At 41.2% G+C, this 27241-nt stretch overlaps 1 protein-coding gene across 2 annotated transcripts; it reads right to left on the minus strand.

The window, feature by feature from the left end:
- Positions 1–1341: 1341 nt before the first annotated feature.
- On the minus strand, positions 1342–18057 carry snx1a (sorting nexin 1a). 2 transcript variants are annotated; one of them, XM_083665861.1, is made up of 16 exons: positions 17930–18057; positions 17706–17828; positions 13364–14903; positions 11442–11578; positions 10941–11007; positions 10278–10321; positions 9897–10038; positions 9291–9369; positions 8769–8844; positions 8423–8536; positions 6931–7024; positions 6302–6507; positions 5868–6011; positions 4778–4858; positions 4543–4614; positions 1342–4405 (listed from the first exon to the last, which is right to left on the minus strand). In XM_083665861.1, the coding sequence occupies exons 2-16, from the start codon at positions 17826–17828 to the stop codon at positions 4355–4357; spliced, it is 2970 nt and encodes a 989-aa protein (XP_083521987.1). In that variant the 5' UTR covers positions 17930–18057; the 3' UTR covers positions 1342–4354. The 2 variants fall into 2 exon arrangements, with proteins under 2 accessions (XP_083521987.1, XP_083521986.1); XM_083665860.1 differs by lacking the exon at positions 17930–18057 and having other exon boundaries at positions 17706–17867.
- Between the last annotated feature and the right edge of the window lie 9184 nt (positions 18058–27241).

Below are 27241 nucleotides of genomic sequence, written 5' to 3' on the forward strand. Positions count from 1 at the left end.
TGACAGTAATAGGCCTACTGTATGCTATGGCTGTATTGCCAGGGCTGACACCACACACATTTGAAGTCAGTAAATTCAGGAAGTAAAACTGGTAATTTCCTTTATATTTCCATGTGTTTGTGAAGAGGAGTGCTTACGAGTAAGCATTTCACTGTACTGCCTTATACCACATTGTACCACAGTATTTATGACAATAAAGTTGAAGTTGAAGTGATAATAACAGTGGTTATGAAAGAGAAGTGGAGTTAATGATAAACCGTCTGTAGGTTTCCATTCAGAAATGTACCGGACTATTAAGTTACAAGTCACTGCTGAGTAGGAATTTGAGCTTGGCTTTACAAGGCATACCTTCTGCCTGTTGTGCCTTGTTTAGACTTGATCTTGTGCCTGTGAAGGGAACCACAGGTGTGGAAAGGTATTATTCCACCTGAATAGTGACCTTGGACGATTTGGGGTTGCTTAGGCAAATACCTGAGGGTGTTTTGCTTTTTTCTGTATTTCGCATAATGTGTCACAAAAGAAAATGTGCATAATAGGTATTATATGTTAACGTCATTACTGAACCGTACAATACTGGCAAATCAATGGCTTGAAATACATTGAAAAAGAAAGGTACATTTCCAATTCCAATAGGAACATAATTTTACTTGCTATAGGTGTGATACAGTTGAAGTTTAGGTGTTAGGTTTAGGTGTGGACAATAATGCTGCTTCCTAATGTCATAGCCACCCCTTTTCCTAGTGTGGACTTGTGGACCCACATGGATTTCTAAAGGAATGGTCTGGTGTAATGAGAGGTTGTGAATACCACTCCTATCCATGTTTCAAAGAGCACAAAAGACAATAGACTCTTATAAATGATGAAGTATAAATAATATAACTCTCATGAATCACTTCTAGGTGACCTTGTGTATACAGTGTGGTATCCACAACCTCTGTATTGCACCAGTCCATTCCTTTAGAAATCCATGGTGATTCGTAAATGGGGATAACGCTTTGGGAGTAAATGCTCTCACATTTACAAACAAACGTTATGATGTGTGAGTAAAAACTAAATATTCATTCAAGATACAACTAAATTGCGTTGTGTAGGTAAATCCAATAATTTCAATACAACACTTTCTCGTTATAACTGTTAACTCACATGACAGTGACAAAACTCCCACCATCAGCATCCTGCAAATCTTCATTGAAATGCATATATTGAAATGCAGCTTCTAGAAAGAATTTTCAACTCAACAGAACCAACAGTGTTAGGACCAGATCCTGCTAGAGCCGGAATGTAGAACACACAAGGGCAAGTACTTTATTACAGGAACTCCAGAACAAAATAAGAATAAAACACAATAAAAAAACTCTTTTATTGGTTTCCTCACATTGAGGGTGCATGCACATACAACAGAATAGAGCTGCTGATTTAGAAAAAAATGCCACTAATTTTATCAAATAACTTTATTTCCCGTAATTTATGGCAGTCAAAACAACTTGTGTTCAAGCTACTAAATACAGACGACCCTGTTGTAAGTATTTGGTTCCATCTGTTGTGTAGCAATCACTGCAATTGTGAGTTCACGTGAGAAAAAGCATGCTACTGCAAAATATGTGATGTTGGTGTCAGGAATAGATTCATATATCGTAACAAAAGGATCATTGATTGGAAAGCAGCATTTTTCATAGAGAGAGAGAGAGAGAGAGTGGGACGTAAGGAGCCTTACAAAAGTATGTATATATCTATTTTTCACCTTAACCAATGACATCTGTATTTTAGACTTCAAAAGTGGTAATACAAATATAAGTAACACATGTGATCTGTGTATTGGCCTATGGCTTACAAAACAAACATATCAAAGTGAAACATCTTAGTACATTGTAAGATCTAAAAAGAAATGTAGAAAAACAATGCAGACAAATTAGGCTTAGGAGCAAAAAGAAGCATTTGAATCCAACTATGGCATCCTCTTGGTAATGGTCAATCACCAAATCTATAAGCTGGAATTTGACCTACTAGATAAGGGCCCTGTCCTTACCTAGGACACAACCCCTAGACCCCATTTTCTAGACACTTGTGAAGATCTGGAAGGAACAATAAGGTACATACTATATAAGCAAGATGGCAAAGTTCCATCCAAGCCTATAGGGGGCAGCTTCCAATCCAATGCTCTCAGACACGTGTTCAGAGCAAAGGCGGCTAAGGGTTGTTTCTGGACAGGTTCAGACTTTCCTCACATACATTCCTCCCGTTTACAGAATAAGAGATGTGAGTCATTTATAAACGGTGACACTTCATAAACATCACCACAGCAGATTTGTTTTCGATTCTGCCATAGTTTGAGTGTGTTTTCTACTCATACTGCATTAAAGAAGGTGATGTTAGTTCAACTGAAAAGGGGTTGAGGACCAGCCTTATGAAAATGACTGTGCTTTATCACAAGGGAATGGACTGACTCCGTTCCTTAAGTCATTGCTCTGAATCCCATGATTTCTGAGATACAATACATTCAATCATAACAGGTGTCCATCTGCCTCTAGGGTAAAAGGGAACAGTGGGTTCACAAATACAAATGTACACCTTGAATGTATTTTTGCTCTCTGTACCAGTAAAAACAGATTCTGTATTTGTAACGGTTTCAAAAACGACATACAAGCAGCCATCTTTTCTCAATTGGGTTACCTTGAAATGGCAGTTGACATTGCTGTGTTAAGTAAACATGTCAGTCACTGTGTAAGAGGCTAGCTTTTACACAGCAGAATGCATGGATGCTTTGTAGGGTTAATATGGTTTACTAACTTGCTTCCAACTGCTATATGATTTATGATCTTAAATCATAATAATAGAGGGTTTACTCCTCCCAAATATTTTACTACCTTAATCAAATAAAACACCCATGTTTACCCTAGTTCTGTTGATGATTGGGAAGGCAACTACATTTTTTAAACTACTTCCTGTTCCACATAGAAAACAGGAATGCAAAGATTATTGGGTGTTGAATATTTTCCTGACCGACATTTGCTTCATCCCCAAAATGTTTTAGCATTAAAAAACAACAACATTTGGATTAGATTGACAAGTCTAATATGAACACAATTTACAAAAATGATTCCTTAAACGCTTATTTTCACACAATTCTTGGATACAAATGGTTTCCATCCAAATGAATGGGGGTGCAAAACCAACCCGATACTGGCTTCCAATTCCATGAGTGTTGCATGTGAGTTGTGGCACATACTTGTTACATGCCACTGGTGAACTTCTGTAAACCCACGGGTTCCATTGATACAACAGAAAAGACGGTCAGAAAGACAGGCAGTCTTTTTTTTTTAACAGTTATAGACTGGGCTAGTTTTGACTCCTTAAATTCTTTCATTCCACTAACTTTTTGCGGGAGGTGTAAGTTACTTTTCATTGCATTTACATTGAGGCAAAAAATGTCACTCAAATGTATAGGCATGGATTACTAGTTATGATGGTGTCTACATTGCACAGTGATTAAACCGATCATGTCTAAAATGTGGGGTTGAGACCCATCAATCAATTAATAAGAAATTAGACTTAGTGTCAACCTGTGACTACATCTACATATCTTCCCAAACAATGCAGGCTGAGTGGCTGGGCAGGTCTTTTGCTTCATTCCCAATAGAGGCCCTAGCCCATATCCCTCCCCTACTCTAGATCTGGAAGGAAGAGATAGGTATTAGTAATAGGGTGATATTTCCACCTAACCCTTTGAAAGCCTGGGTGGAAGTGCTCTGCTGTTGCTTACTCCTGCCCCATCCCTTCAGATCTTGTGCCTATATAGGGGATAGAAGCTAGTGTTCATTGAGCATTTCATTCAACTAGGTCCCCTTTAAAAGCTCCAGACACACTCCCATCTTTGCGTCTGTGATGGAAGAGCGCCACCTGTTGTAAACGTTAAACAATGCTGATGGTGTATTAAATCTACCTCATAGTGCAACATCCTTAACCACGAGAACTACGACTTCCTTCTCCTCTCCGGTGGAAACTAATGGAATAATCTGTGACAGTTATAAAGACATTTGTTTGCATACACAAAAAAGTACAGCCCACCCACCCAGCCACCAACACGCCCACACCCATCCAAACAAGCTCTAAAGTCTCATTTCTTAGCCATTAAGAAAATATATGTGTAAGGTTAAATGAAAATATACAATTATTAATACAACAGTTAGAATGAAGAGCTATAGGTTTAGGGTTATTAAAAACTCTAGTCGATTGTATCTCTTTTTTTTTCCCTTTGCAGCACACTCGCGGGTTACTTTCTTGGTTTATAGGCAAGAGGTAAAGTGTATAAAAAGGCAGCCTCCTCTTCTTTCGTACAAAAGGCCGGAGCGCTCCATCACGCGATCGCTTTAGCCTCTGGCAAAAACGCCTCCCAGTACTTGATCAGCTAAAAGAGACAATGAGCATTGAAAGCCGTCAACCATGTACCCAAAATAATTGAGATATTTTTATTTTTTTTATTAATGAACATCTAATGTCTTACTTTCAAAGTGTTAACCTTTCTGCGTATGAAGAGAAACTCACCTGTTGCTGTGACTGTAGCAGAGACTCCAGATATTTTATGATCTGTTTTTTGAAATCTCTGGCCTTCTCTTTCTGTTGGGATGAAAATATGACGATAGAGACAAATGTTTCAAAAGGAAAATATAGTTTGGAGCCCTCTCCCTCTTATTCAGTCATTTAGACACAAACTTCACACACACAAAATGAGTAAAAAAAAAAAATATATATATTTATTTTTTTTAAAAGCTGAACGTACCTCAAACCTGAGCACCTCCTTGCGAACAGTAGCGGACACCTTGTCAAAATCTCTCTCATACTGGGTCACCTTAGCCTCCCACTGCGGAGAAGAGTAGAGAGGGAGAGCATAGATAATGTGCTGTAGCATCTGAAGGGATATAAAAGGCCTGCCTGAACGCAGCCTGAATTGAAAATTCCTTTGATGGTCACTTTAGTGCGATAGAACATAGCATTTAGGAATTGTCTGGTGTGCACAAGAAATACAAACTGTACACAAAGACATGAAAGCTAAATAGCGTAGTGTTCAGATAGCTAGTGTGGTTGCAATCTTCCAACCTTGTGATAAATAAAAAGGTGCAGTTATAATTTCTACTCGTTCTGAGAGAACTACGTACAAGGAATCTAACCTTGTAAGCAGTTTCAGGTTTAAATACTGTAGTTACAATATCAATTGAAAGACAAACTAATGGATAGGCCAGAGACCATGCTGTTTGAATCTGTCAAAATCCTACGGTTTCCCAGGCAAGGCTTCCACACAGCATCATCTACATATACATACTAATTTATAATTAGAGGTCGGTCATTTCAACGGAATCTCTTAGATTTTGCAACGCCAACACAATATTTAGGTTGCCGTGTGAATAATTTAAATGACTAACAAAAATGCCAATGTAATTGTATATGCCAATGTAATCCCAGTGTAATCCCAATGCCAATGTAATCCCAGTAGTTACTTGGCTGACTTGCTAACATGGTGAACAGTTGCTTATATATCTGGAAGCCGATTTAAAAAAATAGGTCTTCTAACTAAGACATTTTTCCCCAGTCAGTTTCTGGGATGATGGGGAAAGTGAAATAATCAAGACTATTCAATTTTTTTTTACAGTGGGAGCGAATTTAGCAGTCAAATAGCTACATTTTCATGTCAGTGTTTCAGCGTTGCACGATTGTTTGCGTCTGCAGTGACATTCCAGTTGACCAGCGTACTTGGCTTGGGAATAGAGCAATGTCTGATGACACCCTGAAACCACTACCACAGCGGAGTGCATTTGGGAGTGTGCTCTCTCTTCTAGACCAAAAGGGGCAGAAGGAGATGGGCAGCGGGGTACCTCAGCAATGTCATCCTTGGCCTGCTGAAGTTTTTCAGGCTTGTTGGCCCACAGCAGTTTGGCCTCTGTCTCCCGCTTCTTCTGCAGCATGTTCTGAGCATCCTGCCAGCGCTGCCAGGACTTCATCCGCTGGTCAAAGGAAGCCTGAAGACACACACACACACACACACACACCTCTAATGAGAATCACATTAAGATGACGAGATTGACGCATTTCGTTGTAAACTGTTGTATTAAGCCATCTTTACACTGAGAAGTTAACGGCAGCACAGAGACTGTACTATACTGGGGAGTAAAATGTAACAATGAAATGTATTATTTTTGCTCTGCTCAGCACTATTTGCTTAACCCCTAACCCCTGACCCCTAACCCCTAACCCTAAGCACGTTGGGGCCCTTCATGTACGAGTGTGTTTAGCCAGCTCCCTTCCGTACCCGTACGGAGCCGAGCAGGCGGACGTAGTCGGCCAGGAGCTCCGCGAAGTTGTAGGAGTCGTTGGCCGCCTGGTCCTGGTGCAGCTGCTCCATCTTGTCCTCCACCTCGGCCAGCTGGGAGAGGGCGCGCGACAGGGCCGTGTTGTCCTCCGAGCTGCCCAGCATGGCCACGCTCTTAGCAAAGCCCGCCGTGTTCACCGACAACTCTGAGGGAGGGGAACGCAGTAGGTGTTTATTCACAAGTGATTTGGAACCCAGTGATGGATAGCCCTGCTTGAGACATGTAAGCACAAATGTTACAATGATACACGAGGACATCCTCTTGGCCTTAATGGTATACGCTTGGCTTGTGGGAAGGCTGAGTTCAATTGGGGAAACTGTCCAATTTGTACCTTTCAGGACGTACTGTAAAACCATCCTGAAATTAACTTTCGCAATTTACAAGTCTATGCATGGCCTTTCTGACTCTGTGAATTACGCAAGAGAAATGAGTCAGCTAGCTACACCCCTTTGATTTCCTCACGTAACCTCTTTGATTTCCTCATGTAACAATCATTGCAACAATGTTGTCATATCACATGCTAGTGCATTTGAAGTCTCAATCCAAACGTGACAGCCCTGCAGCTGACCTTTTCTGTGATTGACCAGAGACTCCACCATGACGTGGAGCTTCCGCAGCTGCTGGTCCTCAGACTCCACCTCCTGCAGCTTCTCCTCAAACCACTACAGCACAACACAACACAGGCAATGGCAATTTACAAATCAGCATTTAGTACAAATTTAAATTTACAAATTCAGCATTTTTTTTGTTGTAAAATAACAAATTAGGAGGGGAATGTATTGAGACGAGTAGGAAGATACAGAGGGGACAGGTCCGGTAGCTGAGCATGGCTGGAGGGGAGGAGAAGGAGGAGGGGGACAGAGTGGAGAGTCGTTGGTGGAGCTGGGGGGAGGGAGACAATGAGCCCCCCCCCCCCCCCCCCCTCCACACCTCTCGTGTTGCTGTCCTCCATTTTCCGCCTGTAGGTGTCCCTGCTCTCCTGCAGCTTCTCCATGAGCTTCCTCTTCACCCGCTTCAGTTCTTCCTCGTCACCAGACCTGAAGGCTCTCTTCTTATCATTGAGGAGGGCCTTTAGGTCACTTGTAATCCAAGGCTTGTTGTTGGGAAAACACAGCACTCTCCTAGTAGAGAGTTAACGTAGTCCAAGATGCAATGTGAAAGACCATCAATGTCCTCCCCATGTGACTCTGCTTCCCCGATGCCGTCTCCTTATTTCCTCCGGTACAGTGGGCCGCCCGCCTACAACTATTAGGTTGAGCCGACGCGATCAGCTGTTCTCGGAAGTACACAATCGCGGTCTTGCAGCACGCAAATCCACCAGGAATAAAAACAGTCCCCCATGAGTAGTAAAATGGTGAAAAAGTAAATAAAAAGTTTAGTGTCCGTGGTTATTTTGGTTCAATTTCGATGTCGGTATTAAGAAACAGTGTTAAAAAACGACTATAAACTACTATAAATAACAGAGCTGCTGAAACAGGCAGCCAGCTCTACTGGCGCCTTCCAGAAATCTCCTGAGGAGGAGAGGGCATGTCGGCAGGACATTGGCCGGATTCGAACCCATGCATGGGCATACGTGTGCATACGTGTGCATACGTGTGCATACGTGTGCTTACGTGTGCATACGTGTGCTTTGTAGGACATGGTGCTAGACCACTGGACCACCCCAGGCCACGGACGGACTACATTTTCATACAGATAATCAACCCAGATATGTGAAGGGTTTATGGGCAATTAAAAAGATTTAATACTGTGAGCAAATCTGTGACATCGAGTGAGTCTACTGATTAGCGATTTGTAATTTATGGTGGAAGATATCAGTGGAGAGCATTGACCAGGCAGTGCATGTTGAGTAGACAAGAACATGAAAAATGTGGTCGATTTTTGGGTAATTGTACTTATTCTAACTCTTTGAGCGATGGCAGAGAGAGAGATTGATTGAGAGAGAGAAAGATTAACTAAGGCCCTCCTTAGAATAGATAGATATTACATTTGTAAGCTTTATCAATGAGATTGCTAGGGGAGCACAGCACATCACGTTGGGGGGGGGGGGGGAAACTCACCACGTCCGATTCGTTCATCTTGATGGTCATCTTACTGAGAGAGTCTGTGGCCTTATTGATCATCTTCAGGAAGCCAGCCCCACTCAGAGCCTGGGTGCTCACTGCCCTTGGCAACTGCAAAACACACACATGAATCACATGTCATTCCTTTTACATATCAATCAGTTGTGAGTATCACATTTTATATTAGCACATAAAAATGATTAATCATGAACAGTTATCACCAGCAGGTCACTGAGAAGACAAGCGACCACAGATCATCTGTGGTCGACCATCACTTATAGTCCATCACTTATAGTCCAGCCAATATTTTCTGAACGATGAGCAGTAAAAGGTTCAGGGGTACCTCTTCTCTCTCCAAGAACTCCCGGACATCAGGGTCCTGCAGAAGCGATGGGTGGCAGACCACTCTTTGGAGATACCTGTCAGGTGACAAACCAAATAAAAGGCTATCCATCAACCCATCTACTGCATCAACAGATCCATCTATCTATCTAGCCATCCATCTATCCATACAGTGACTTGAAGAGGTATTCTTACAGTTCACATTATCTCGCCCCAGTGATTATAGACTTCAAAACAAATGCATTGGGATTGAGATTGTTTCTATTTCTCTTGACTGTAGGAAACAGAAATACTAGAAGGCTACTAGAAGGCTTGAATGGATGCACACAGAAAATCTTCACAAGAGGTTTGGATTGATTCATTCAACCAAAACATATTTACATTTAAAATCAACACTAATCTGAAATTCTATTTACTGCCAATTGATGTTGGATGGCATTAATGATCCCAACTCTACTGTCTGATGCTGTCTATTCCTATTTGGCTATTTTAGGAAAATCAAGACTGTCTTGAAAGCTGATACCTCTCCAGAGCTGCTCTCCTCCTCTCCACAAACTCAGCGGATGAGGGGTCTTCTTTTCCCACCTTCACTTTCGTCATGCCTGTCCAAAACATCAACCCATATTAATCAGGGTGAAAATGTGCACTCACTCTCTCTCTCACTCACTCTCTCTCTCTCTCTCCCTCCCTCTCTCCCTCTCTCTCACACGCAATCTTAGATTTCATCAATCAGACCATGAAGCACACCCAGTCATTGTACCATAACAAAAAGCAGAAGCTTTCACTTCCTCATTTGGCCAACTGCTAGTCACAGGTGCATTTTATAATGTAGATGAAAATGGGTCTAAAAAGAGATATCCAATAAGCTCAAATGAAATCAATGACATCTTTAAGGAAGAACGGTGGGAATGTTATGAGGCAAAAAAAAAACTGTTTTGTGCTTTTGACACTAAAGGAACTGGAGGGGTGTACGTAGGAAGATTGAAGCCTTCACACCATTGAAGAGGTAAGTGGAGCCATCAACTGTAGCTTACGCCTGTCTGGTTCATACAGACCTAACAACACGGAAGGGGGTTGGGTGTTAGGGGTTGTTTTTGAAGGTTCAACTGGGCATATGGCTGGACCTTACCCAGGATGCTCTTCTCAGGAGGCGGGGGCACGATGTAGCCGTTCTGCGCGTGTTTCTCCGAGAGCTTCTCGTAGAGGCCAAGGAAGTCACTGAAGCGACGGCGAACTGTGAACGTCTTATTGCGGAACATGGCCAGTGTTGTCTGAGAGAGGGGGACAGTCAACCAAAGGGTTAGGGTTAGAACATGGCCAGCGTTGTCTGAGAGAGGGGGACAGTCAACCAAAGGCTGGGTTAGAGGCTTACGAGGTCTGCAGTCTCACGCGACCCACATTTACACAACATGGGCCACATTTTCCTCCGATATATATGAGAGAGAGAGAGAGAGAGAGAGAGAGAGAGAGAGAAAAAGCACTAACAATGGGGAAACAATATTTGTTTTACCTGTGTGGACACCTTGTAGGCCATGTACGCATTCATGCCATCCCCTGCAAAACAGCAGACACAATGAGTACCTGGGTCATTCATCAGAAAGCATACAGTAGTAGTGCATCATACAATATCTACAACAGTCTCCCTCCACTCTCTCTACAGTGAAAGGAACGAGAGGAAACAGGAAATTAAGTGCTGCCACCTGGAGCCCACCATCCTGTCCATATCGCTCCGACTGACCCTTCTTTTCAGTTCAGTGCAGATGACGGAGAGAGGGCAGGGACACACTTTGGACTATTTGATGCACCTATGGTGTCGATCTACCGTGGCGTGTTTATGGTTATTGGTTGAGGTGACAAAGCATTAGTTACTCATTTTCAAAATTAGAATAGTGCTGACTCTGAAAGCTGCAACCCTGTGTGAAAGGTACTACAAATAAAGTTTGTTTTTGCTGCGTTCGTGTGATCATTCTCAAATGTATCAGTGTTATCAAAAATCGTCAGTTGGTAGAGCATGGCGCTAACAACGCTCAGGTTGTGGGTTCTATTCCCGCTGGGACCATATATACTGAACAATGTATGCACTCACTGCAATGTACCACCCCATCTGACCCAATGTAAGTCGCTTTGGATAAAAGCGTCAGCTAAATGGAGGAAAAGTAACAAAATAGCTCACCGACTTTCTCTGGGTTGGTAATTGAGATATTCAGCTCAAATTTGTCTTCACTCTCCTCCTCCTCCAACTACAGTTAAGACAAAACAGTAACAGTAATTCAGTCATTCAAAAACAGTAATTCAGTCAGTGGTCATAATCTGAGTATCCAAAGTCCACAAACTCAAACAAAATGGCTATAATTATGGACATGACCTTTAACACTGAAAAGCATGACACTTGTAACTCAGTTCTCGTGCTTGCCTGATCGACCTGAGACGTAAACTCGGGACCTTGTGCTTGCAACCAAAGCTAGCGGCTTACATTAGCCCACCAAAACCATGCCTATTACTGTGTCGACATCATTGTAGCAGTGCAGGTTCCAGGACTTCAGCAGGGCCTCTTTGCATGCAAAAATCTTAAAGATCGGACCGACTGATTACACACTTTGACTACCCTGGCTGGCATAATGCAATTTGTGACAGTGAGGTCATCAGCCACAGTTAGACCCCCAATGTTCTGTACCTCCTCCAGGGTTTTGGGCTGTGGTTTGGAGACGCTCGGTGCGACAGAGAGGGAAGGGGCGGATGCAGAGGGCTTCGCCGCCTCCTTCTTTTTCCTGTCATTCCGAGGACTGTCCAGAGACAGCTCCACAGTGGCTTCTGAGAAAGACAGAGGGGGACAAAAAGACAGAGGGGGACAAAAAGTGGGGGGGAGAAAAAGAGAGGGGGAGAGAAACATACAATGACATGATGAATACTGTGCACATCCAAAACATAACGATTAACACACTATGGCTTCTATTTGCCGCTGGGCCCAAAGCAAGAACATTTTCTGATCAACCCGTTTGTGTTGCCATAGGGAGGGAATCTGTATTGGAGGTGTGTTCATGAAAAACAGTTTGAGCAGTTGGAGTAGTGCTTTATAGGCGAGAAGGAGGATCTGGTAGTCAATGCTGAGAGACCCAAAAAGGGATAACGCCTGCAAAGTGCATGCCCAGGTGTGCTGAAATCTGGAAGTAATTGAATATTGGTCGAGTCACTTGGCCACATACAGACTTCCAAACTGTTGGATTGGCAACCAAAGTTATTTACTGCACAGTAACTGGTTCTACGGGTGTGTCACAGATAGCAGCTGCTCATCAACTCCCAGTAGGCAGACTGTTGTGTATACACACAGGTTCTTTTCATTTGCATTGTAACTGGGGAAGTTTTAGTGTGGTACTTTAGTGCGGGTTAAAAACCAGATTGCAGGGGCAATAGAACAATGACTACATCTGCCTCTCATGTGGCAGACAGTTTTTTGCAATGGCAAAATAACAAAGCAAAGTCAAATTTCCCATTGACGTGCTGAAGAAGGCTTGACGCCGAAACACGTCCACAGTGACTATGCTCATTATGCATTAAACCATCATTTATGTTTCTATTTCAGAGTGCTAGTATTGCCATGTTATTTACTTATTGGTATTGTAAATAATCTGTTGAAACAAAGAGACAGGTTGTCACTGCTAGACGTGCTTTGCCTTGCAAAAAGCGTGATACTGCACTTGCAGTAATGCACATATCTGCTGAGTTTTAAGCACTTTTAAAGACTTTTCTGCGATACAACAATATCACGATATGCTCCAGATATAATTCGATAATATCTAATACCGGCCCCAGTCTCGATGACGCATTTCAATCTAATCTGAGTGGCCCGCCAGGTCGCTCAAACGTCTTGGAGCTTTTGCTAACAACAGAGGGACTGTCTCTGACAGACGCACAGTCTACAGTATACAAGACGGCACAGGGCATAAGCATTCCTCTTCCACTCTAATCATATCCTCCAGATCATGGGGACCAGAGAGTCTGTAACAAAAATACTGTTAAAAGTCAAGTAAGACAAGACAATGGATTGCAGGAAAAATGCCATTGCAAGAGCCATTTGAGAAGACCAAAAAGCAACAGTGTGTGTGTGTGTGTGCATAAGGGGGGCAGCATTCTTGTCTATCTAGCACTTTCCCAGGAAGGTTCTACTCTGTGCCCCTGGACATTAACGGGGACAGTGGAGGACACTCCTACTTCAGCTTTTTGCTTCCTGAAGCACAACGCTGAGACAGCAATCTTCTTATCAGCTCTAACAGTGACACACACACACACAGCAGTCCATATGTATGTGTATGATCTTTGGTCCACTGACCAAGAAGTGCAGTGCAAAGAAATATGACTCTTCTGTAGGGCATACTGCAGCCAATAGGCATCATTTATCAACATGTCAAAATGGAACCTTGTTCTGAGAGAATGAGGGCTTGGCTGACTGGTTTTCTGAAAGATACACTATCGTCTCCAGCTCAAAGGTTAAATCAGAAAGATTTTGATCACATTTGTAGCAGAATGTCATGTTTCCACATCCAACGAAGCATGACATGTAACAACCTGTAAACAACTGAACTGCCATTCCTACTGTACCTGCAAATATATCAGGTTCCTCATCAGAGTGGACTCCATTGGTCTTGGGGTTGACACTGCTGGTGTTGACAGCACTGGGGACACTGGTGAGAGCTTCCTCTGTGAAGATGTCGGTGGGGTCCTCAGTGTAATTATCACTCAGAGGCCCGCAGACACTGTCACCTTTGGCCGCTCCAACTACTTCATCGAAAAGAACATTATGAGATTTGCTTGAGGCGCTAGCCAATGATTCGCTGAAGAGGTCCTCATCGTCAGGTTCATTGAAGAGGTTGGTTTGCTGTTGCTTGGCAGTGCTGCTCTGTGGCAGTTCTCTGAACAGGTCACTCGGTTCATCCTCAAACAGGTCCCTCGGTGGCTTGTTGGTTATGTCCGCCACCGGTGCTTTGACATCACTGAGCGGAGTGTCGTTGAGGATGTCAGCCAATGGATCAATGATGTCAGTTTTGGTGGGCTCCTTAATGTCGTTCCTCAAGGGTTCACTGAGGATGTCGATCATCGGTGCGCTAGACGCCTCGGTGTGTGACTCAATGTCATTTTCTGGTTCGTTATTTGCGTTTAATGGTTCGCTGAAGATATCACTTGGTGGTTCGGTGATGTCACTCAGCTCTTTAATGGCGTCTTTTGGCGCTTCAACAGTGTTACTTGCTGCTTCCACTGTGTCATTTGCTGCTTCCATGACATCACGTGGCTCTTCAATGATGTCTTCTGGCTCTTCAGCAGTGTCACTTGCTGCTTCCATGACATCACGTGGCTCTTCAATGATGTCTTCTGGCTCTTCAGCAGTGTCACTTGCTCCTTCCACCGTGTCATTTGCTGCTTCCATGACATCACGTGGCTCTTCAATTATGTCTTCTGGCTCTTCAGAAGTGTCACTTGCTGCTTCCACTATGTCATTTGCTGCTTCCATGACATCACGTGGCTCTTCAATTGTGTCTTCTGGCTCTTCATCAGTGTCACTTTCTGCTTCCATGACGTCACAGGGCTCTTTAATGATGTCTTTTGGTGCTTCAGCAATGTTACTTGCTGCTTCCACTATGTCATTTGCTGCTTCCATGACGTCACAGGGCTCTTTAATTACGTCTTTTGGCACTTCAGGAATGTAACTTGTTGCTTCCATGATGTCAGTTGAGTCTTCAAAGATATCTTTTGGAGCTTCAGCATTGCCACTTACTGCCTCTGTGATGTTAGTTGGCGTTTCAGTTATGTCTATCAGGGCTTCAGCAATGTCAGTTGGCGTTTCAGTTATGTCTATCAGGGCTTCAGCAATGTCAGTTGGCGTTTCAGTTATGTCTACCAGAGCTTCAGCAATGTCAGTTGCCTCTTCCATGTCGTCACTTGCCACCTCTATGACATTCGTGGGCTCACTGACAATTTCTTTGGCTGGATTATTGATGACATCACTTTTAGTTTGGCCAACAGGGTCACTTAAGGGGTCACTGAAGATGTCAGGGGGAGGCTCACTAAAGATGTCTCTCTGTGATTTGGTTGTGATGTCATTTGCAGGCAAAGGAGGATCCATCTTGGTCTCTAAGGGGTCGTCCTGGAGAAAAGGAAGACAGCCCAGCGTTTTAATTTATCATGGAAATTGTTAAATCTGAAAAAAAGTAACATTTGACTCCACAAAATTATTTTTCGAATGCGGTAACATTTTACAATTTGAAGGTGCCATTTACAAGTGCAAAACACTTGCACTGATCTAAGCAATTTGTGCAATTTTTATATTTTCCTTTAGCAAAGTTTCAGGGGTGAAAATGTTCTCTATTGAATCATGTGATGAGGTATAACATTGTCATGGCCACTCAAGATTTCACTATCAAACAATGGGTGTGCACATTAGGGAGGTGCCTGATATTGTCCACACATTTGGGCCGAGGCTGTGGTGAGGAGCAGTGTCCGGACCAGATTTCCGAATTCATTTCACCATTAGCATTTTATGAAATTGACGATTCATCAAATTTGAAAGCATGAATCTGTTCAATAATTTCCAAGATGATACTAGTTTATAATGACAAACATTAAAAAGTTAAAAGACCAAGTTTGTAACGGGCGCTAACTTTTTAAAACCAGTTAGCATCCTGGTGGCTGTTTTGCCGAGGTGTAATGCCCCTCAAAAATGTGGGAAAATGGCCAGTAAACTCACTACTACTGCCGTGTTAACAGTTGTCGCCCTGCCGTCGTTGACAAATTCTAATGTTAAACAGTTACCTACTGTAGCCTAACTTTTACCATTCTCTCATGTTTGATGGCTTGGATAGCCTACAGCGATGACATCTGATCTATCTGAAGATATGGAATAGACAAAGCTCCCACACTATTTAGCTTATGCTACTGACAATGATTGACATCATACACAATTTGTCACTCAACTCCTAATAACGAGCGTTACAGACCGAGTATTACTGAACACTGATTTGGAGAAATCCACTCCCGAAGTTTACTATTTTTTCGGTATCGGAAATCTCATTCCACTCGCGGGGTCGCGGCGACGCACGGCTCAAATGAACACCAGTAGGTTATCATAGCTATCTGGCCGGGTTCACAGTTCAGCTAACGACTGTGTTAGCTTGCTAGCTTTCAGCTCAACTGTAATGCAAGCCACGCAATTACCTACCCAGTGAGCTTACAGTTGGTTCAGTTACTATAAGCAGACATGTTGCAGAGTGTTCTACTAATTGATGTTCTACTGTTCTACTAATTGAAAAAACTGACATTTGGTAAAGCAAGCCCATTAATAATAATTATAACAATAATAATAATAATAATAATAATAATAATAAATATATTATTCTGCTGTTTAGAATGTTGAATATTGATTTCTGGAAACAAATGTATTTATTTTTACAATTATTATTCTTTTCCTGTTTGGTGTTTGGTGGGGCGGTGCCCGAGCACCCTCTATTGACACAACGCCACTTAGATATACACTTCTCCTCGCTGATGACCAATCGGATCTAGCAAAAGCATAGAATGTAATCATACTATATTTTCCTGATGTCAAAATGAAGTCTGCAAAAAGTCACCTCTGTTCCATATTTCCATGCAGAAACAAGAGGGTATGACAGAATCCCATAGACACCACTAGCATCTCGGATCAGCTTTCCCTGTGTATTGCAGCCTAACCATGCCATTTTCTGGGTTCAGGTGAGTTTATGTCAAAGAGTTTGTCATTCTATGACAGCTAGGCTATATATTAATTCTGGACATCTAGTGCTATTTCCATGTAAAATTGTTGCACATCAGACCTTTAAAAAAGCGAATGTACTTAGAGAGTATAATTACCTGCACAGGGAAAGCCAGGAGGGTACCAGAAATAACACATTCAGGTCTACACACACAGAGCAATCTCAATCATTCATAACTTAAACTTGAGTTGTTGATCAGTGGACACACATCCTGGTTCTGACCATGTGGTCACCATCTGAGACTCACATGACTTGAGGGGCTGAGCTAGCCTCTTTTCCTGAACTTCATGGCATACATAATCCAATAGGCAAATGTGCAAATCACCCATTGCGCGTAAATTTGCTGACAACGCTAATGGGGCAGTGAGAGAGAGAGATTTGCTGCTGAGATTGTTATACAAATATTGTTGTAATACAAATTACAATACAATTAAGTTTCGAGCCTTGCCGTTCTCTCTGAATCCGGTGCAGTTTTTTTTTTTTGCAGGGATAGCATAGTCACTGCACTAGCTGTACTTACAACTCCATGGGTGGGTTGTTGTTGTTGTTGTAACGTTAAAGCTACTGTCATTGAATGACTTCAAGTTCTCCTGACAGTGTGATGACAACAGAGTAGCGAAGTGCCACAAACCAGTGGAGTTGTGAGAACGGCTGTCCAGCCTTCAACACAACTATCTAGGCGTCATCTTATGGCAATGACGTGTATAAACGATCGTTAGTTTTCTCTAACGTTAGTTGTCTGCAGCGGATCAAAACGAATAACGAGTTGTTGTAAACGTCTACAGGCACGGCTAGTTGTTATAACCCTGCCCTGCTAGAGTTGCTAGCTGTTTTATTCGAAGATAATGGCAAGTCGAGTAGACTTGCAGCATTACAACTTTGTTAGCTACCTCGCACTAACTTCCGGCCTTGTTTTGTACGTCGTGTGAACAGTGAAAATCAAGTGCAGTCGAGAGTAGCTTGCATTAGTGTAGGTATGCAATTGTAGACAGCATAGGTAGTTGGATGTCAAGCCTATAGCTAGCTATGTAACCCCACAGACAGGCTTTCACAGGCCCTAGTTTAATAGTTGGCTATATTAGCAAGTTAGCAACTCGGGGGGAGCGGAGAGTTCTTCCAATCATGGCGAGCCAATTGACTAATGTGAGGAAAACACTCACTGCTCCAAGAAAGATATCTTCTCCTTCATCGCTATTGTCGTCTCCAACTTCTTCTTCAGCCTCTAGTTCCTGGTCCTCGGAATCGGGAAAGGGAGGGGGGCTACGCTCTGAACTGGTCGCCATCTTTATCAAACCAAAAACCCAAACAGACAGCACAGCATGATAAAAACTTTGCAAGAGAAGAAGGGCTGATTTTAAAAGGGAAATAACACAACTCCACCTACTGGTCCTACGAAAAACGATGTGTATGGCGTGTTTGACACCGGGGAGCAATCCTGCCCAGAGATTTTGAAGCCAGTTTACACCATGTGGCCAAGTGGAGAACTACATTGCCAGTGGCTGGTGCAAAAAAAGCATATTTCCTCACTGAATCCCATGTTGAACTTCGTACTCCATCTGGCCAACTAAGACTATAATATTTTAGACTGCTGATTGCTGCGCATGTTTGTAAGATCCCTATTGGACATTAGCCAGACGTCTATGGTTTATACCTTTAATACTGTTATTGAAATATTCCAAGTTTTCTTTATTTTGTTTTTAAATACTACCTCTCTTCCTCGCCATATGTGTGATTATGAGAGAATCAACAAAATCATTTTTTGTCTTCCTTTGATTTCACTGTCATCTAGTGGTTTCATAGAAGGACTATTTCACAGGGTACTATGTATATTAATACTAATCTTATAATTTTCTCACCCAAGTCAACTCTGTATTGTAAACTATGAACAAAGTAATGCTTGTGTTTGGAGGAAAGAGTGCACTTGTATTACTGTACAGGCAAATTACCCCTTTTCCTAATTATATTCCCAATTATCTCCAAGCTCCTACTGTATGTGTTAGTTGCTTGATGAGAGATCTATATGTATTTCTGGTAGCTGGATGGATAATTTAGAAGCAAATTCAGACACTTTTTTGTAAACAGCCTGTATGTGTGTGGGTGTGCGTACGTGCCTAGAAGTATTCTTGGATTCTTCTGGAATTGATTTGTTGTGTGAGTCAAGTTAATTCCATGTAAGAGGGGAAGTTCATACTGCCTACTGTTTACGAACAGTCTCTGCTTAATACTAATCTAGGATCTCAGAATCTCATCTCTCAAGTCTGATTAGTGAGACTAATTACATACTAACCACACTACATAATATTTAGAGCCATAGGGGTCTATTCTCATTCCCTTGCCCACCACCTTATGACTTAACTGACTGAAAAATTAGACCATAGTCCCGGTGCACCAAACATCTCTTGTTTGCTGAGATTGCGGAGATGCCTACTGTCGTGCTTTGAGTATTAGAATTGAATCAGAACTGAATTACAGCCAAAAAAGCCTCCTGGCCCTTCGGTGAACTTGTGTCTTATTGGATGCTGTGTGTTTGCAGGCGGCCTGTGTCCTTCATTTACACATACTGTACGCTGTGGACAATAATGTAAGTCCAGTACAGGCGCCCCTAAACTAGGATAAGCTGAAGCTGAAAACATTAACTCCAAACCCACAGTGAGAATCTAGAACACTTGCTCTGGATCAGAACTTGTAGCAGCATGTCTGCCAACAGTATACGTATTGGTATTTTTGTAAACAGAGTACACAAATTGACATAATCAGTTGGCAGTACAGGACTTTTAGGTTCATTTTAAAGTCAAAGGCAGATACAGTGTGTAGTTAAGGGTTTCTTTACTGATATAAATTAGTTCTTTTGACAGTGTATTATGCATGAACAATCTTTCAGTATGAGTATGCAAGGTATAGCTTTCTGGCTTGTCTTCATCTGCCATCATAGTTGAAGGGTTGAGTGAAGTCATGTTGACTGAGCCTGATGTAGCCGGAGGAGGGCACAATGATGTCAGGGTCCAGCGCTGTTGATCCGTCTGAGGCAGGGTATGGCCAGTCCAGTCCAGCGATGACACGGTAATGGGTAGGGTTACGAGGTCGTCACCTGGAAGCTCAACACTGGTACAATATCTAATGGCTCAGGGCAGATGCCCCAGAGCCAGGGATGATAGGAGAGAAGAGAACAATGTATTGGACAACTGTATTTGAATGACCTTTGCATGGGAGATAAAGAGCACCACAGGAAACCAATGTGATGGACCTCCAGCAGATGTAACCTATGGCAGAATTAGATTAGCCTGATGGAACCAGCCTAATCGCTGAATTCACCATTCTGTTTCACTTCACATATCAATCTGGCATTAACCTAGGGCCAAGTATCCAAATATCTATGCCAAGTATACCATTTATTGTTTGAATGCCAGACTGATGTGAAGTGAAACAGAATGTGACCAATCAGGCTATTTCCACCAGGCCAGAGTTGTGAAAAAGACAAAAAAATTAACAGTTACTGTGTTGAGACAGTTTTACAATAATTGCTTGGCATTACAGTCAACAAAAAAATACATACATACAGTACTGTAACACACACACACACACACGAGTTTGGAACACTATAGATCACAATTGCATGTAGAGATAGTAAAGTGGCTGAGACCACAATGATCTGTAGTGGTTGAGACCACAAAGCCGATCTGATAAAATGAAACATTGTAAAGGTTTACCAATAACTAAGTAGAGACAGAGAAAGTAGGTCCATGATTTATGAAGACATCATCTTATTGAGTATTTTTTTAAATGCAGTTAGATACTGTATGTTTTAAGAAGCGACACCACAATGCATAAGCCTCTAACAGACCAGATTTCTGGTCTTTTAACACTAGTCTTACCAACTGGAGGTCCACAGGCATGATGCAACACTATAATAAAATAACTCTACCTCCATGTGAAACCCATGTCCCCCACCTTCCCTGACTTTTCCTGAATGTGGAAGCATTTCCATGACTAACACACTTTTTTTTTTTTATAGGCAACTCCAAGTCAAGTCCTGAGGCGCGATTAACACCTGCTCCCTTTTCCTTTGCCACACTGAACTTACCGTAGTGTAACAACACAATACTAGTATGCGTTACGCTGTACTTACATGTAATAATGTGGTAAATCAACACGTCTTCTTGACCTGAATCCCGAAGTCAAAATGGTTGATGTTTTCAAAATGAGCCCAATGTGGATTTCCCGCCTCACCTTTACATTTCACAGTGTAATAAACAAATAATCGAGCTGGATAATTTCTTTTACCACAATTAGGAAGCTAGCTAGCTTGATTATACGTTTTAGAGCAAATACATGACTGTAGAATAATATCGAATGAATTCTTAAACTCTGAACACATACTATTTTAGTTTTAGATCTCCTTATAACTTACCCAATTATAAGCTGTTACAATCCTCAAAATAAGATGGCAAGATGAAAATGCTGGTCTTCAGAAGAGTTGAAATGCTGATTTGAGTGTCCAGTATGTATGTTGGTCATTCAGATCATCCAGAAGAAGCAGAGCAAATATTTAAAGGTTGTTTCCATTGACACAATAGTCGTCTCCAAATATTCCTTGAGGGTTGACTTTGTTCTTTCTTGTTGTTTCTTGTTGTTTCTTGTTCTTCTTAATTAGCTTGGTGATTCTTTTTGAATCCAAATAGCAGTCTGCATTTCCTTGGTGTTACACATTTCATACAGCAGGAACACATTCGGTGGTTCATACATTGTCAAAATGTATGTGAAAGGTCCAGCAGTTTAATCCATAATACACGTCCCATCAATGGTTTAATTGTTTTGTTTTTGTTTCGTTTTTTAATATGCTTTAGTTCTTTGGTTAAGACTCCACTTCCAATATCAATGAATGATCCCATAGGGTCTTTATCTTGTTCTTGGTCTTGAGGGCAAGTTTGAAGAGGTTTGACAGGGATCAACATTTTGTTTCCATTGACAGAATAATCTTCTCACAATATGCTTTTGATGCAGATTTGTTGGAGATTCTTTCGTATTCAAACATGGTTATTTCTCCCTTGTGTCGACAGTCAAAATGTGGACAAATAGTTGTGGAGCCATTCAATTTTTTTGTAGAAATGCACATCTAGCTGTCCTGGCCTTCAACATTAGAGGGTTCAGGAGTGACTTTGACGTAGAGTAAAAAGATCCAATCATGTCGTGAGATCCAGACGGAACACAAAATGGTTCAGACCTCTTTTCCTCCGACATGATCATGACCTTTCTAATTATCGGTAACACTATATTAAAGTGTTTGACTGTTTGATTACTGTTGTAAGTACAATGTAACAGATATTGTCACTACTTCTTTGCCACACTGTACTTGCAGCAGTATAATAACAAGTAATAACAGTATTTGTTACACTGTACTTACATGTAATAATGTGGTAAATAAGCACATTTTTAACTAAATCCCAAAGTCAGAATTTTAATCATGACCTTTCTAATTTGGAGTAACGCTATATAACAGTGTTTGAATGACTGTGCAATAACTATTGTAAGTGCAATGTAACACGTTATCATTACTCCTTTACAACACTGTATTTACAGCAGTGTAATGTACTATACTTTGTTTAAATCCTTTAACTTTTAATGTGTACTTATCCTTGTCTGTAAACAGAGTTGAAAGAATGTAATAAACAAATAATCTAGCTGGATAATTTCTTTTACCACAATTAGGAAGCTAGCTAGCTTGATTATATGTTTTAGAGCAAATACATGGCTGTAGAATAATATTGAATTAATTCTTAAACTCTGAACACATACTATTTTAGTTGTAAATCTCCTCATAACTTACCCAATTATAAGCTGTTACAATCCTCAAAATAAGATGGCAAGATGAAAATGCTGGTCTTCAGAAGAGTTGATATGCTGATTTGAGTGTACAGTATGTATGTTGGTCATTCAGATCATCCAGAAGAAGCATAGCAAATATTTAAAGGTTGTTTCCATTGACACAATAGTCGTCTCCAAATATTCCTTGAGGGTTGACTTTGTTCTTTCTTGTTGTTTCTTGTTCTTCTTAATTAGCTTGGTGATTCTTTTTTAATCCAAATAGCAGTCTGCATTTCCTTGGTGTTACATATTTCATACAGCAGGAACACATTCGGTGGTTCATACATTGTCAAAATGTATGTGAAAGGTCCAGCAGTTTAATCCATAATACACGTCCCATCAATGGTTTAATTGTTTTGTTTTTGTTTCGTTTTTTAATATGCTTTAGTTCTTTGGTTAAGACTCCACTTCCAATATCAATGAATGATCCCATAGGGTCTTTATCTTGTTCTTGGTCTTGAGGGCAAGTTTGAAGAGGTTTGACAGGGATCAACATTTTGTTTCCATTGACAGAATAATCTTCTCACAATATGCTTTTGATGCAGATTCGTTGGAGATTCTTTCATATTCAAACATGGTTATTTCTCCCTTGTTTCTACAGTCAAGATGGGAAGGCATCGTTGTGGAGCAATTCATTTTTGTTGTAGAAATGCACATCTAGATGTCCTGTCCTTCAACATTAGAGGGTTCAGGAGTGACTTTGACGTTGTGTAAAAGATCCAATCATGTTGTGAGATCCAGACGGAACACAAAATGGTTCGGACCTCTTTTCCTCCGACATGATCATGACCTTTCTAATTATCGGTAACACTATATTAAAGTGTTTGACTGTTTGATTACTGTTGTAAGTACAATGTAACAGATATTGTCACTACTTCTTTGCCACACTGTACTTGCAGCAGTATAACAACAAGTAATAACAGTATTTATTAGACTGTACTTACATGTAATAATGTGGTAAATAAGCACATTTTTTAGCTAAATCCCAAAGTCAGAATTTGAATCATGACCTTTCTAATTTGGGGTAACACTGTATTACAGTGTTTGAATGACAACACTTTGAACGATTGTAAGTGCAATGTAACACGTCATCATTACACCTTTACAACACTGTACTTACAGCAGTGTAACAATGAGTAATAACAGTATGTTACACTGCATTTACATGCTATATGTTATTACATGTTATATGCTACATGCTCTATTGAAGTTTGAATCCAGACAATGACGTAATCATATTCAACATACATGTACACCTCCTATTCAACATACCTGTACACCTCCTATTCAACATACCTGTACACCTCCTATTCAACATACATGTACACCTCCTATTCAACATACCTGTACACCTCCTATTCAACATACCTGTACACCTCCTATTCAACATACCTGTACACCTCCTATTCAACATACCTGTACACATCCTATTCAACATACCTGTACATTATGGACAGTAACATCAGTTTCTCGTACTTGCTGAACTAGACAATATGTTAGACATATAACACATATAATATGTTATTTAAACACAACATGGCAAACAGGTGAACAAAAACATACTCAGCACAGACGATTATTTTATACCAAGTTCTTACCTCATCACAGTGATCGGCTAAATCAAGCAGGTCAGTTGAGAAGATCATCAGCGAAGTCTCCAGACTCTTTCTTTTAGCTTACCGAATAAATATGACTTCTTTCTGAGACGCAGGTGGCAATCTTTCATCTTGAAACCGCTCCCCGGTATCAACGACATTTAAATGGACGATTTCAGGAGCAGATAGGATTCCACTGTCCAGTTGTAATTATTTGATATCACAGAGGACTTTGCCAGGGTTGTGCAAAAATGTTAACGGGCCATCGCCATTTCAAGTCTCACCTTTGTTCTGTTTTAGTTGACCGCCTAAGTACCGTTTTTCAGCAGTAAGAAGTAACTAAGGATTTCTTGGATTTGCACAATTCTATTTTTGTTCGAAGATTCGGTCAATCGACGTCATAATGTCCTGTCCCGTGAACAACTGTTTCCATGGAGCAGCGGTAATGCCGTGCGTAATAATGAGCCACGCGCCTCAGTTAAATTGATGTGTTGCTTAGATGAAAATCTGGTTATTTGAATCTGGTTATTTGAGAGAACACAGGTTCGCAACGGGAACACATCATTGTAAAACAGAGACAACCAGAGTGTCATAGTAAAAAGTTTATGAATAAACGTCGTGTACCTTCACAGGTGTCTCCATCACTCTCCTTTTATAGAGGGGCGCTACATCATTTGTGGGGGACATGTTTACTGTCCACTTGTTTTTATTGAGCTAATCGTTTTTAAATGACAGACCATCATTTAAGGTCCAAATACAATTAATAATGCGTCTCCGTCGTCCCAGCCATACCCATATAGTACATACAATCTCTGACCATATCCACCCATAGAACGTCTCTCCCAATACCTTCTTGATTCGGGGAAAACTGGATTAGCAGCAGCCTGGACCCAAAGGTTCAACCCTCCGTGCGCTCCTGCCATAAACGTGTTCAGGGACTTCATTGATACTGGTGGGAAACGGGAGTTTTCCCAGTGTTATTGATCGTTACAAAAGACCACATTTTGCGAAAAGAGAACTCCCAGATCACTGTGGTCGTAATCATTATTTTGAGTTAAGTCAATGAAGGGGGAGGGTAATTGAATTTTCAAGTCTTAAAGAACAAGGGGAGGGTGAAGTGAGAATATTTTTAACGTCGGGGAGGGGGGGTGCATTTTTTTTATGACACCTCGAGTTGGACTCCCTCAATAAAAACAAAAACAGACAATCAATCAACACAGTTAAAGGTAGACTCTATGTGTCTAAACTACACTATGTTATATCCAGGGGACTGAAGGTTGACACCACAATGCATACATCTCTAACAGAGTACAGTTCTGGTCTTATAACTTGATGGCAAAGTGGTTGAGGCATTGTAGTGGTCTTATCCACTTTACCATGTTGTTGGAAAGACATATTTGCAATTCACCCGAGGAACAGTAAAATTGTCAAAAATACAGTTCTTAGATATTGTCCTCAACAATAAACAATTAACAGGAAAACACCCCACGTATACCAAACATTTAACCACCATGAATACAGTAACAGTAAAACATATGCTACCTAACCATCATCATTATGGACAGTAACATCATTTTCTGGTACTTACTGAACTAAACAATATGTTACACATATAACAATATATTATTTAAACAGAACATGGCAAACAGGTGAACAAAAACATACTCAGCACAGCCGATTATTTTATACCAAGTTCTTACCTCATCACAGTGATCGGCTAAACCAAGCAGGTCAGTTGAGAAGGTCATCAGCGAAGTCTCCAGACTCTTTTTTTAGCTTACCGAATAAATATGACTTCTGTCTGAGACGCAGGTGTCAGTCTTTCATCTTGAAACCGCTCCCCGGTATCAACGACATTTAAATGGACGATTTCAGGAGCACAGATAGGATTCCACTGTCCAGTTGTAATTGTTTGATATCACAGAGGACTTTGCCAGGGTTGTGCAAAAATGTTAACAGGCCATCGCCATTTCAAGTCTCACCTGTTTTAGTTGACCGTCTAAGTACCGTTTTTCAGAGGAAGTAACTAAGGATTTCTTGGATTTGCACAATTCTATTTTTGTTCGAAGATTCGGTCAATCGACGTCATAATGTCCTGTCCCGTGAACAACTGTTTCCATGGAGCAGCGGTAATGTCGTGCACGCGCAGGTGCCGTGCGTAATAATGAGCCACGCGCCTCATTTAAATTGATGTGTTGCTTAGATGAAAATCTGGTTATTTGAATCCGGTTATTTGAATCTGGTTATTTGAGAGAACACAGGTTCGCAACGGGGACACATCATTGTAAAACAGAGACAACCAGAGTGTCATAGTAAAAAGTTTATGAATAAACGTCGTGTACCTTCACAGGTGTCTCCATCACTCTCCTTTTATAGAGGGGCGCTACATCATTTGTGGGGGACATGTTTACTGTCCACTTGTTTTTATTGAGCTAATAGTTTTTAAATGACAGACCATCATTTACAGTCCAAATACAATTAATAATGCGTCTCCGTCGTCCCAGCCATACCCATATAGTACATACAACCTCTGGCCATATCCACCCATAGAACGTCTCTCCCAGTACTTTCTTGATTCGGGGAAAACTGTATTAGCAGCAGCCTGGACCTAAAGGTTCAACCCTCCGTGCGCTCCTGCAATCAATGCGTTCAGGGACTTCATTGATACTGGTGGGAAACGGGAGTTTTCCCAGTGTTATTGATCGTTCCAAAAGACCACATTTTGCTGAAAGAGAACTCCCAGATCACTGTGGTCGTAATCATTATTTTGAGTTCAGTCAATGAAGGGGGAGGGTAATTGAATTTTCAAGTCTTAAAGAACAAGGGGAGGGTGAAGTGAGAATATTATTAACGTCGGGGAGGGGGGTGCATTTTTTTTCATGACACCTCGAGTTGGACCCCCCAATAATTATAGATAAATCGTCCCTTAAATTCCCTGTATGAATATAATTATGTATTCAAAATATGCATATGTTGCATTAATTAATTTGTAAGAAGTTGTTGATGCTTGGAAATGACATAACTGATTGCATTTGTATATTTTATATCATCCAATATTTGAAATACACATATTTGATTGGACACCGTACAAATTATGTTAACATCAGAATTAAATATTCATGCCCATCCATACTTTCCCGGTTCACCCACTAATGACATAGTATTCAACGGTGCCCCGGTTCACCGGCGGGTGTTGCGGGCGCAGTGAACGAATGTTGGATCTACTGCGGAAGTAACCG

The sequence above is a fragment of the Argentina silus genome (assembly GCF_951799395.1).
Source record: "Argentina silus genome assembly, chromosome: 3".
NCBI lineage: Eukaryota > Metazoa > Chordata > Actinopteri > Argentiniformes > Argentinidae > Argentina > Argentina silus.

What these genes read in the sequence shown, in the direction of transcription:
- snx1a (XM_083665861.1), bottom strand. Translation starts at nt 17,828, where the DNA reads ATGGCGACCAGTTCAGAGCGTAGCCCCCCTCCCTTTCCCGATTCCGAG. An exon ending in AGCCCAAAACCCTGGAGGAG is followed by an intron (nt 11,008 to 11,441) that starts GTACAGAACATT and finishes TCTTAACTGTAG; the next exon opens with TTGGAGGAGGAGGAGAGTGA. An exon ending in AGGAGGTGCTCAGGTTTGAG is followed by an intron (nt 4,615 to 4,777) that starts GTACGTTCAGCT and finishes TCATCCCAACAG; the next exon opens with AAAGAGAAGGCCAGAGATTT.